Source organism: Embiotoca jacksoni, unplaced genomic scaffold (assembly GCF_022577435.1).
Source record: "Embiotoca jacksoni isolate LCO1_2020_lvr unplaced genomic scaffold, fEmbJac1.0.p SCAF_16, whole genome shotgun sequence".
Classification (NCBI taxonomy): domain Eukaryota; kingdom Metazoa; phylum Chordata; class Actinopteri; family Embiotocidae; genus Embiotoca; species Embiotoca jacksoni.
Window position 1 is genome coordinate 4137501 of NW_027185296.1, and position 13887 is coordinate 4151387.

Here is a 13887-nt window from a genome sequence, read left to right on the forward strand (position 1 = left end):
TTCATCATAAAGATTACTTCTTCATTTTTTACAATCCTGCAAACTACAGTCATTCCTGGTCCATTTATCTGTGAAGGCAGCGGGGCCTCTGACACAAAGCTCCCTCTGAGGATACACTGCGATCCAAAAAACACCATGTTCTTCAAATGTGATATTTAATCTGAGAAATTATTTTCAAATGTGGTGAACTTCCAATGAAATAAATGAACTGCATTTGATCCAAATGTGCAAAATCATGTTTAAAATGTTTAGTTTGTCAAGCGACATTTAAATGTTTTCAACATTTTGTTTCAAATAACTGTAATAGTTTAAAAACATATGCAATTCATTTGTTCACCTTTTCACTCTTATATGGTAGCTTCAGTAGAGAATGTTTGGATTGTATCATTATTCAAGTAAGATTATACTTCTTTAGATTACATTTATATTTTTCTACTTTCTATTTGCTAAACTTAATCTTTGATGGAAGTTAAGTTACATACTTTTACAGAAGAAAGTCTGTCTATCATTTTGGTTCACCTTTTCAGCCAGACTGTATAAAAACAGAAAAATAAAACTGTTCATAAAATTGTTCTTGACATCACAGTATGAAAGAAAATGCCCTGACTTGGCTCCCTGTTTACTAAATGTAAAAAGTGTGCTGCATTTATGATAACAACTACCATTTTAGGTTTTCTTCTCCGATACTTTGCCAGAAGAGAAAGTCAGGAACTGTGATACTCAAATTTTCTAAATGTTCTTCCCTTCTTATATTAGAAACGTCTTTCCTACATTTCTATCTGTCTCTGTGTCTTCCACACACCCTGCAGTCACATAGCAACCAACAAAGCCAAGACAAACAGGAACTCTAGGATTATTCCGTCATTTTTATCAACATCTTCTTCACTTTCCTTCCCCCCCAAATGATGTCTGGCTTCGGAAATGTTTCCACCAAACAGCTGAGTCTCCGTTGGGGCTTACGGTGGGATTAGAGCTCAAATTACCGACTCCGTGGCTCATTTACTGCCTGAATCCATGGCTCTCCAAACAAAAAGTTGCATGTGGACATGTCCAGTGATATGATAATAGCATGAAATGAGAAACACATTTCAGGAGAGAAATTCCTTCCCAGCGCTGCAGAAAGGCTTTTATGTGTAACGTTTGATGTCACAACACACACAGGATGTGAAAGGAAAGAGTAAAGACCAAAAGTAAAGATGTTCTGTGGCCGCAACTGAGCGATCACTGAGAGCAAGAGATGCAACAGTAGAAGACAGGATGGGATGAAACTGATGATCTCAGGCAGAAGACTAAACGATGATGATTAAATATTAATGATGATTACTCTCATGATAGAGTAAAAAATGGGACTCATAGTCCAGAAGTAATAGGATTTGTAGAAGTAGTAAACTCATCATACCTTCATTTATTTACCTTCATCACACTGGGTTATTGGCATTTTATGGGGCTGAACTGAGGAATGAAAAATACAACAATGTTAAGTAAACAGAATTTTGAATGTAGTCTACTTAATGATGATGATTATAAAACGTTTTGTTCATTTCAGCGACCTTTTTGTAAAAGCAGAATCATTTTCCCTGTGTAAACAGTCAGTTCTCAGTATCATTTATTCTGCAAAGAATTGCCTTTGATCAGGCACTTATTTAGGAAATTGCTCAATATTTATTGCTTTAATGAGTTGAAACATACAAAGCCTTGGAACACGATTAAACAATGTTGTCACCAAATGGTCAATATAATTTTACTGTGGTTTAAATGTCTGTTCAAAACAGTGAAGTTGTAACTTCTGACCAAACATTTTGGTTATTGCTGTTGCAAAATCTCTTGTTATGAACTGGTCTGCTGACAGTGTGAGTCCTTTTGCTCAAGTCACATCACTCTGCCATTGTTATCTTCCTCTTCTGTATGCAAAGCAGCGTCGTTGACAACAAGCCATGTTTGTCTTCTGAGACATTATTCCTGCAAGCTGGAGCAACACTAGAGGACAACTGGGCCAATTTTGGTTCTGATTCGTCCCTCCCAGCAATCATGGGCGCATTTCATATGAGGCTGATCTGAAGAAATGATCTGCATAAATGGTCCAGTAGTGTGAGGGGTTTACAGACTGAATCTGTGTCCCTTGAGGACTTAAAATCCTGTAGTGTGAAAGGAACTACTGTACAAGGGAATATTAAGTAGAAATTGCCAATGAGAGCGAGCTGACCAACCTTTCTACAAGCGCTACAAGCAATGTACTTCATGTCTTCTCTTTCCCATAGTTTGGTTCAATGTTTGTTATCTCTCTATGCAGCTTTTGTTTTCAGGTATCTCTGATCCTGGAGCTGCATGTTTCTGGTCTGCAATTACTAACCCCACTAACAGTTTATCATCCCAGATTACTATGCTGTTCATTTGTCTTGTCCTCTCCCCTCACTCCAACCAGTCAAGGCAAATAACCGCATACCTCTGAGTCTGGTTCTGTCTGAGGTTTTTCTTCCTGTTAAAGCAGAGTTTTTTCCTCCTAACTGTCTCTCGTGGGAATTGATGGATTGTGTTCCTGTCTTTAATGTTGTATGGTTCTGTTGTAAGGACCTCTATGTTAAGTGTCCTGAGATGACTTGCGTTGTGATTATAAATGAACATGAATTGAATTAATGATCACAGGTTTCTGTCTCCTCTCCACCTGTATACAAACAACAGTAATGTTGGCTTATAGCTGTTAGCTTGCACTAGCCCTGCAAGAACAGTAAAACTTTATTTTTCAAGCTCACTTCCAGCTCGCACCACAAAATGTATAAACCATTCTGATACTGCCTTCTCAGACATGACTTCATCCAGTTTTTTCACCTATTTTATTTTTCAGAGCAATAAATAACAAGTGCAACCAGCTGACGATGACAGTCCGCCTCCATGCTTGTTTTTTCTCTGAAGTCACGTTTGATCACACAAGTTTCTGAGATCTAAAGTCCCTGGAATTACCACACTGAAATCATTTAGTATAAACACCAAGTGTGTGGTCGTGTTTCTTGATTGAGTGTGTGCGAGGAGATAATGACTTAATGCCAGTGAATTTATCTGTCCACGCAGCCAGTTAATTTGACTGGAAATCTTAAAATAAAATGGTTCCTGACTAGAAATAAATTAGCGTTGATGAGTATTCAAAGGTTTCAAATAAGTGGACAGTGCTGTTTTTTACATCAAATTACTTAAAATCAGACAGTACAGTAACAAGCGAAATACACAGAATTTTAGTGAATAATTCTTAATTAAATTCTTAATTTTAGTAGACTGACAAAGTGAAAGCCAAGGAAGATGAAAATAAATCACTGATTTAAGTGGAAATTAATTTATACAGGTGAAGTACTTGAAACAAGTTATCACAAAAAGGATATGTAAGTGATATGTATTGAATTGAGTCAAGTGATCTGCCTGAGAAAACACTAGATTATCAATTTATGCTAAAAACAAGACCAGCTAGATTTAAAATCTAAATCTGAGATTATTTATATGGTTCGGTCCACACGTTTTGCAGTGTACCTGTGGTCTTTTAAAATTGGTTAACATTTCGAAATCCTTTAGTGCTTCAGACATAAGTCACTGCTGGCTGACTCTGTTTATGACACGCCCCTCAACATTCATATCCAGAACTTTCAGACTTAACCACATGAATTCAGAGCAGACAACAAACAACAAACAAACATAATTTTGATGGACATATTCATTTTGCTTGCACAGACTGCACTGCTACAGTGATAGCATAAATAATTTAAATAGATTGTTTTATAATAATAATAATAAAAAAAAAGGTATGTGCGTAAACAGGAGAAATATGGGTGGCCAACAATATCTCCATCTTTCTGCATCATTTGATTTGGAGTGGCTGGAAAATGTCCAAAACGGCAGCAAACAGAGAGAAGGAAGAGAAAGAGAGACTTACGAGCGACAAAATTCAAACGCCATTTCACAAGAACAGTAGACTCCTGTATCCTGTGTGCTCAGATTACTTTGCAAATGTTACCCCGTCAACTTCATTTGAGAGCCTCCGATATCAAAACAGAACACAGTCATCTCTGGGCGTGTGCAGCATGGTGAGTGAGGGGCCGGCACATTGGCTTAGATGTGACTTTTAATCATGGTGGCGTGCCTCAACCCAGTAGACTACGCTGGGCTCAGCTGCGGCTCATAGATCAAGCGACTCTCTCACTACGGCTGCAGAGATCTGAACTCTACATAGTGCAGTGTACGTTTTAACCCTTTTTTTTTTTAAGTTTTTTTTTTTTTTTTTTTTAATGAAATGCCTCAACAACCAAGAAATACATTGCATTGACATTGAGGACAGATCGAAGACAGACACTTGCAGGATTAACTAATAAAATCATCAAGACAAATAGTTAATTTCCATTTATGACCTATAACAAAAAAACTGTCAATGTTCCCTTCAGGTGGTGACCGTAATACAAACATGATACCTGCCAACCATCAACATATCAGCACTCTCACTGTGAGCATGTTGGCTTAGTGACATTAAGGCCACTTGGATGGCAGAGTACACTCTTGTCAAAAAAAACAACAATAAAACAAAACCAGCATTTGTACAAGCATCACTGTTCTTGCTGTATAGTCTTTATATAACAGGTTGCTCCTATCTTAAAATTGATACTATATTAGAACTGAACACTGTAGCAGCAACACAGTCACTGAATCATGTCCTATTTCTCACTGTCCATATTAAACATAGTCTATCACAAACATGGGCAAATGCTTGCAGGTTACAGTATGTGTCTACTGATACAGTTTGTATTGCCCCCACATTACTGATGTCCCTGCTGGGTCATTAAGGCTGCTGGTTTGCCCTCCACTTGGACCTGAGTGTCAGAGCACTGTCAAATTTAGGCTGTAATTCATCTTCTGTGTGGCCAGGTGGAGACTGGAAGCTGTCATCATGTTGTTATTGATGTGTTGCACTCCAACTATACTCTCAGCCTAGTTTGCTAAAAGAAAGCACGTTCACGAGAGTCTTTGCTCACTACAATCTGAAAATATGATTCTTGTTTTGAAAACAAATCTGGGACAATGTTTTGTGCTGAAATTAGCATCTGCCCGACACATTGAAACGGTTAGTGATATTATTGTACGCCCACACAGCAGCACAACATTCACACATCTCATGGAAGCTCAAACAGAGCTTCAGGCAGGGTCATAAATAAATCTAGAAATGAAGGAAGAGGAAAAGCTGGTGTATTTTCTTTTTTCAGTCTCTTAACAGTAGATTTCAGTATAAACCGGGACACATGTTCAGGATCAGCTGAAGAAGCAGAAAATTACCTCTGTGGACCTTTCCTTGGAGAAGTGTTTGTATATTTGTCTGTGTGTGTGTGTGTGTGTGTGTGTGTGTGTGTGTGTGTGTGTGTGTGTGTGTGTGTGTGTGTGTGCGTGTGTGTGTGTGTGTGTGTGTACATGTGTGTTTGTGTATTCAGTCATAAGGGTCATGCTGTTTAATGTGTCTCTGTTCTTTGTGTGCTTTACAGTTCAGGCATGCAAGCCATGCAGCTTAATGCGTTCCCTCTGACCCTCTAGCGTGTGTTTGTGTGTATTTTGTCATGGAAGCCATGCTGTTTGACATGTTTCAACTGTGTGTGCGCGTATGGATCAGTGTTTATGTCGGTGAGTGGGGAAGTGTGTGAAGCGTGGTAGCTCGGCCTGCCTCTCGACAGGCTGTGGGCCTGTTGACAGCTCCACTGCTCCCTGTCAGCCACGGGAACAGCTCTATGTGTGAGTGAAGAGTAGCTGCAGGAATGAAGCCCAGAGAGCAGAGAGAAGTCTGGGGTATGTTTACATTTATGTATTAATGTCTATGTGTGTGTGTTTATCTGAGTCCATAGCCACATTGTTATTATGGAGACAGATCTTTAAAGAGCCCTCCTCCTCCTCCTCCTCCTCTGCTCTCTTTCCACAAACCAATAATTGTAGACACTTGAAATATGCCCTTTAAAGCAATAAATATGTCTGTGTTGCATCAATACAGAGTCATCAATCAGACCCAATCATCTCCCTCTATGGCCTTCCTGCGTCTCCTCACATCAAATGCTTTCCATCAACACCTCTTCTTTTTGTGTTTCTTTTCTTCTCATTTTCCGACCTCTTCCTTCCTTCCTTCATGTCTCATATTTAGATGAATGTATATCCACGCCGACACATGAACTTAAGCCTCTGGGTTTTTGCAGGAGCAGACCGGCCAAGCGTTACGGAACCGCGCATTGATCTTGAAAATAAACAGAGCTGAAAACCAAAGGAGATGTGGGAGGGAAGAAACACAGACTCAGAAAAGAACAGATGATAGAGAGGAAGCATGAAATGTCATATTCTGTTACCAAAACAATATTATATGCACACTGGAAAAAATAAGGGGGAGGCTTTCACATTATTCAGACTTTCTCTCCCACAACCTGGCTCTGACCTCGCTACTGAAGTCCACTTTTATAAATCGCAGCGATCAAAGAGCTTTTATCTGTGAAGGTACCCTATGGTTCTCAGGCTCGCTGAGTCAAGATGTGTTTTAACCTTTTCTTGGGTCCAGTCTGACCCAAAAGAAGCCAGTCTGGAGAGAGGTGTTTTTATACTTTCAAACACATATTCAAGCCACATGTCTGTCTAAACCAGCCAGGTACACACTTCTGTGTGGTATTTTGGACACCTACCTTCACAGATGTGGTCAAACAAAGCTGTAGACGGCCGATGACTAAAGTCTGCCCCCTCAAACACAAGTCTAACTGACGTAGGCCACAGCAGCAGCAGGCATGCAGCATGACCACAGACAGAGATGTGCAAGACACCAAAGAAACTTTGGATATGAAAACACAAGATTTCTTTCTTTTCTTTTTAAACTCCCAGAAGCTAGGAAGAGCAGTGTGTAGAAAAACCTGGGCAGACAGTGGTTAAAGCAACGCTTTGCCTTCTTTGATGACCTGTAAGCATGATATCTTCTCACTTTGATGGCATGAATTTACTATACATGTGGCATTAAAGCACCTCGGACCATAAGATAATCTTCAAAGAACCTTATTAGAGCACCTGACCGTCTTCAAAAGAAGGTCAAGTCCAAATTGCGATTTTTGTCGACTTACAGAGGAGCTCATCTGATCCTTGAGGCCGGAATTCATGTGTGGTGCCTGCACACCAGTACAGACCAGAGGCTTTGATTTAATGGTATCATAACACATGCTGTTTATTCTGTGTTCCCCAGTCAAAGCAAAAGGCCTTATTTGGCATTGGGAGCCTGTGTTGAACCCCTGCATAAAGTAACCACAAACAGGACATTGACAATGAACAACAACAGTATTATAGAGACTAACATCAGTGATATATATATATATATATATATATCGTATTTCCATAATATTATGATATCAATAGCATCTATTGTGCAGCGCTGAGATGTGTAGCAGCACCACTATTGCTGTTGAAAAGACAAGAGGGGAAACATCATTACTCCTCCATATCTTATTCTTTTACCATTCAAATAGCCAAAAGGTAGATCTGCTAAACAGCAGGAGGAGCCTTTTCACTGCTCCACCTCTTCTGCTTTGGCTCTCAGGGGTAAATGGGGCAGAAAGAGAGGGAAGATAGCAGGGGGGTTCCGGATGTGGATAATACAATTACTCACAATGCCAATGATCAGTGGGAGAGAGCCCAGTGCATCATGGGGGGACTTTGCCAGCCGAGCCTTTGATGTGAGAGCATTACAGGCTCTACAAAACAAACACGAGGTATGCCTCTCTGTCAGGAGAGTCAGTATGTGCGTGCATTATGTATACAAAGAGAACAAAAAATACATGTAATTATCAAAACTTTTGCTTGACTAAAATCTCGAGACAGGAGCCATTTCCACAATGTTTGCAGCAGTATTTTGATAATGGAGTGTCATCGACATGTATAGAAAACCTCGACATGGAGTGTGTTTGTGTGTAAGGTGTGTGAGGCCACCACCAGGTGTCAAAACAGCTTCAATATCCATGCGGTTAGATTCGCCTAAAGAATCTTGTTTGATGTTTTGATGACGGTAATGGAGAGGGTGCTCACCTACACGTTGATCCAAAATCACCCAGATGATGATTTAAATAATCTTCAGATCATCAAACAATTTAAATAGAAATTGGAAGCATTTGTTTTTCCGTAAGTTTTTCCTTTGAAGAGGCAGTTTGACATTTTGGGAAATATGCTTATTTCCTTGCTTGATGATGGTTAGATGAGACGATGAATATCACCCTCAGTATCTGCCTGGTAATGTGAAGCAAGAGCCAACAGCCATTTAGTTTGACACAAATAAGTGGAAACAGTCTACAGCTGCTGGCTACAGCCGTATATACAATGGAAAGAGTGGTATTTTCTCATCCAACTCTCAGAACGCAAATAAACATATTTTTCAAATTGTTGAACGATTCCTTTAATCTCTAGCTTTGAAAGGATATGCATGAGTATATTACATGCATACATTTACAGCAGTCCCACACACTTGTCATTGCCTTAGTAAATGGTTCATGCAAAAAGCAAGTGGGTACATCTTGAAATACAATGAAATAAAACAGAATTGCTTAAAAAAAAAAACTAGACCTGTTGCTGTTTGATTTGTTGTATATGAAAGTCTTTGAGTTGTGCTGATTGGCTAATTGTCCATACCCCATCACATCTATGTAAGACCACCTCTGGCCTGTCTAAACTCAATGAGTTTAATCACTATACTATAGATAGTAATCCCTTTAACTCAGATCCATGTCCCTACTTTCCTTACTTCACCCCAAAACATTGACAGATGTTTAAAAAGAGCTGATATGAGACGCTGCTTCTAGAAAAACAACCCTGACTGTGACCCCTGTCATTTTATCTCTTCCTCTCATCTTTCCTCCTGCTTTTTGCTCATTCTGGATGATGAAGATAGACAGATAGCTATCCACTGCACGTGCTGACGTGCCTTAGGAGACGTCACTGCACCGACTGGGGGGAAAAACAACTTAACATAGACAGGCTGTCACTACAAACCATTTATCCTACAGACAGTGGCAACAATTATCATGACCAAACAAACATAGATACTACAGAAGATGGAAGACTTTAGTAGATGTAGCTTTCTCCCACTAATCTCTACCTCTCCTGCCTGGCTTAAACAGAAACATTTTGGACCCCCCTCTGGTATTCTTTGATATATTCCGTCCCATAACATTGTCCTCCTTCTTTTCTACCACCTCCTACCCTTTCCTTTTACCCCCCCTTTTTCAGGACGTCCGGAAAGGGAAACCACAATAACAGTTCAGCAGAGACTCAGTCAATATTATTTCTTGACATCTTCAAAGCAGGACAGAGGATATTGGAGCCCGAGCAAGAGACGGGTGGAGGGAGCGGAGGGTGTGTGTGTGTGTGTGTGTGTGTGTGTGTGTAGTCCAGCTGAGAGCAGAGACATTAGAAAGAGACAGTGAGAGACAGACAGAGAGTGTTTAGTGTGGCCCTAGCTGTCAGTCTGACAGTCTGTCTCTGAAGTATGGCTGCTTGAAGCTACAAGCCACTCCTTCATATCCCTCATACCCACATTTTCTTTGAAGCGCTATCTTTCTGCCCTCAGGTCAACCATCTCACCCTGTCCCCCTTACCTTTGTCCACACTGTGTACTATTTGTTCTCCCTCTCACCACTAGGGGTCTCTGTGTGCATGGTAAACAAAACAGTTTGCACATGCAGCCTCCATTCTCTGAACAGTAACAGTTCAGTGATGGATGTTTCTTTTTCATGTGGTGTGTAGCATTAGTAGTAAAAGATGTAATATCTCTAGCATTACATGCCAAAAGACAAGTAATTGTGCCAAGGCAGAGGCAGTGAGTTAATATTGGGGGTTTTGTGGCAAGACTTCTGCACAACATCAGACAGACAGGCAGCCGTAGAGCCACAAGGACAAGTAGACACAGGATCCTCAGAGCAGCAGGGCCACAGACATTAACAATCCACTCTCACTCCCTCCCGCCATGTGTGCTTTCCTCTTTCTTTGTCCATGCTGTATGTAATACACATATTCAAGGGAAATATGCAAAGCCAGTGAAAGTGCTGGAAAGCATATTAACAGGGTTCAATTGCAGATACACTTTCATATTTCAAGAATACCTTCAGAGCACACAGGAGTGGGGTCTCCATCTCTCCCTCTCCTGTCTCCTTCCCTCTGTAACGCCTGCCCAGATGTGCGCTCTGTAAGCAAGCGTTTCTGCGATCTGCTAGCAGAACATTAACTTTAAAGTCTTCTTTCGTCCCCATCTATATGTGCACCATGCTGTAAGCGCTGGCCCCAAGCCAGGAATCTCCTGCAGCCAGCCGCTCATAAGCCCTCTTCTAACCGGCCAAGAATGTGAAAAGCTCCTTCAAAGAGAAGCCTTCTTCTGCAAGGTGCGGTTAAAGCAGGTACTGGAGTCCACAGGTGGCCAGATGAAACTGCTAACTGGAATCCCACACCTGTCTCTGAGCAAGAGCCACAGAGGGGAGAAGCAGAAGGTTATAAAGACTATATTAAATCAATATGGTTCTGTTGTGTTATTCCTTAATGTGCTGCTTTATACATCTGAAAACATCTGAGTGAACCATTGTGCAGATGCATAAACAAAGAAATATTGACTTTTCTGCCTTTCAGATTTTTAAAATCCTGATAAATGGCAGCCAGTGAAAGCAGTCAGAGTCAAGAGTCAAAGGGCAGAAGTGTCACAGTTTTACAACGTGAAACTGTGTTAAAAGACAAACTGATCAAAGAGCCTTAGCAGGAACGCTCAATCTGCCTCATCTGAATGGAAAATACAATGAGGGCGCAGAGGGACAGTCGGAGCTGCCCAGAAGTGAACACTGGAGTGGAGAGGAGGGGAGAACATAGCCGAGGACAAAGAGTGGCTTGTCTGAGGTCTGTCTGCCGCTAGCCTGCAGGGAGGGGCCCTGGTGCCACTTGTTCAAGGGGGTCCCCCCCCCTCCCCCCCTATCCTACTCCTACCCCCCATGATAAATTTCCACTACTTGATTCTGTCACGCTGTCTGCCACTTGGACAATAACTGAGGTCATAGCAGAGTAGTGGAGCGTTGACATCGCGGCCTGCACAGAGAGGGGCCACTTTCTCTCAACACGAGCGGATCCGCCTGCTCCACATCATGAATAATATACATCTTAAGAAGAGCGCCTGACTGAAAATAAATAAAACACTTCTCACAGTTGTCCTTACCCGGACCTGTTTATTTGTGACCATTAATCATGCATATAAAGTCAGAGACCATCTGACTCAACAAGACCCCCCCCCCCCTTAAAAATGTATTGCTGCAGGCTTGTCAAACAGGGAGAGATAAATGTAATCCTACTGAAGAGGAAGCACATGACAACATTTGAAATATTGTTCATTAACAATCTTAGTAATGACTCTGCTGAAAACCAAACCAAACAAACCTCCGGGCTGCCAGCACTGGTCACCACCTGCCCTCCAGGCTCTGCATTACTGTGACAGATTCCTGAAAATAAAGAGGTGCACACAGCCAGTCATATTGTATGTTTGTACAAGGACACATATAGAAAGAGGTGAGTTTTTCACAGGAAAATACAACAACCATATAGTGTAGAGACTGTAAATCTGCACTCCCATCAACATCTGCAAATAATAAGCCCCTGCTGAATATAACATGAATACCATTAAGCTCAATAAGGTCAATGGATTAACTGTTACTTAATGAGTTTCAGAAGATATCAGGGGAGATCAAAATATGATGCAGAAACTTTCATGCTGAGTGTAACTTTAACTGGAGACCATTATAAGAACAGCCGTTTCCCTCTGCACTCTTTGTAGGTTTGTCTTCAGGATCTTTACTCGCGCTAACCTGTCATCCCTCTTTGAATCTGCCCTCCTCTTAAAAAGAAGCTGGGATGTGAGTATACTTTGTGTGTGTGTTGGGGTAGGGTGGGGGTACTCAGATCGTCCCACCTCCCTTTCTCCCACTCAAGACGCACCAAACTCGCGGAGCGCAAACTCTCCAAAAAGTTTTTAAACTCCGGCTTCAGGACTGCGGGCGAGTTGGAGACAAGTAAAGTTTCTGAAAGTGAAACGACACAAACTAAGAAGCGGAGCGCGTCGGGAATGGCGAAGAGGCGGAATGGTCCTCCAGCCCAGCAGCACATGTGAGCCCAGAGGCCACCGATAACGTTTTTTTTTTTTTTTTTTTACTTCAAAGGAAACGGTGAAAGGGCAGTGAGGAGAGAACACGGGGTTTGGAGAGACAAAAATCATCTAAGAACTGACTGTCACAAGTGTCCTGTCACCTCGACACGATGGTCTTTCCGCCGGGATTCAGCTGGGTCTTCCTGAGCGCTCTGCTGCAAACCGTGGCACCCTGGGGCGCAGACCGACCGGGCAGACCGAGGCAGTGCGACGCACCGAAGTCGGTAAGTCGTGTTGGGGCGCTTTGTCAAGTCAGATACACCCCATTTCTCCCTGGATAGGTGCGAATCACATGATACACAACTTGCTGTAAGATTTGACCCCGAAAAAGTTTATTATTTAGCCGACCGAACAAAGTGACACCTTTACACATCTGTGACACTTGTTGTCAGAGTCATCCTGAACTTTTCTTTCAATTTGATAAGAGTGAAGCTAAACTTAAGCGTAAAGTTTGGAAGAAGACATTACGCAGGAGGTCACATGGTTTATCATGTATTGGCTATATTTGTGCCTTATACATTTGTCTTTGATAAGGTCAAAGCCTCTAATCTTTATAATTTTACAAGGGAATATTATTTATCAATAAAACATAACTGAAGTAAAATGTGATTATTTATTTTTTTAAATTAACTGTGAAAGCAAAAAAGTTATATTGAAAGATAAATGTTTTCCCAGATAAAAGCATAATAATAATAATAATAATAATAATAATAATAATAATAATAACCATAATATCGTAATAATATTAAGCTAAGCTCGATGATTAAACACCGTCTTTTCCAGGTATTTCTGCCGCAGAAAATATCATAGATCAGGGACTTAAAAATGAAGCAAGCTGCCAAGAGCAACTGTTGCCGCGCGCCAACGTTATGGCTGTTTATGTGACAAACGCAAAGTGGGGAACACCCACGGGTGACTTGACTTCATTTGGGAAAGTTTCATTGACCTTTCAGACGTAATCGTGTTTCAGCACAACACTCGGCCTATTAAAAGCCCTTATCGGGGCATATTGGTAAAATTATGGATGTGGCTTGAACTCGTAAAGTGAGGAGGTGCAGCTGAGCGGAGCGGAGCAAAGCAGACATCCTCCAGCTCAGTTACTGCCCCTGTCCGTCCGTCCATCGGCCTCACGCTGCATGGACTTTCGAGGTAAAAACGGGGGCTAAAAAGTTAATGATTCCTGCATGACTGCAGAAATCATATCCTGCTGGAGAGAAAACCCCAAAACTAGACAAATACATGACCTCAGAAAATGGCTGATATTTAAATAGCAATGACAGTTTTTGCCCTTGAGTGAGCCTGTGATTGAGGATATGATTAAGGCACGTTTAGAAATCACAGACTTTTGTTTCATAAGTGCCTTATGTCCTGCATGTGGATATATCACTGAAGGCTCCGTGTGATTTGTAATGCGTCAGTACAGTGGTCTCTGTTTTCTGTTAAGAGTAATTACCCTCATAAAAAGGAGCGCTGCGCGTCAAGGCTCTCCAGAAAAAGTCCGAGCTGCCTTATAGCACAACGGATCTCATCGTCAGGACTTAAGACGAGCATGACCACACTTTCCATGTCGAAAAGTCAGCATTTACGAGAGGGCCTAAGCGGTGCATTTACACGTTAACGATGCTACACGTGCAAAAATGCTCTATTAGTTATCTTGAAAATATGATGGAGAATACACTAATGCATCTAAA

General features: G+C 41.3%; 1 protein-coding gene across 1 annotated transcript in view; it reads left to right on the forward strand.

Annotated features, from left to right (window-relative positions):
* The first annotated feature begins 12059 nt into the window (after nt 1-12059).
* The window catches only part of trabd2b (TraB domain containing 2B), a 64737-nt gene continuing 62909 nt past the window's right edge, over nt 12060-13887 (forward strand). Inside the window, exon 1 of the mRNA XM_069150320.1 lies at nt 12060-12420. Within this exon, the coding sequence (XP_069006421.1) occupies nt 12307-12420 (114 nt within the window). The 5' untranslated portion in view covers nt 12060-12306. The remainder of the gene's footprint in view (nt 12421-13887) is intronic.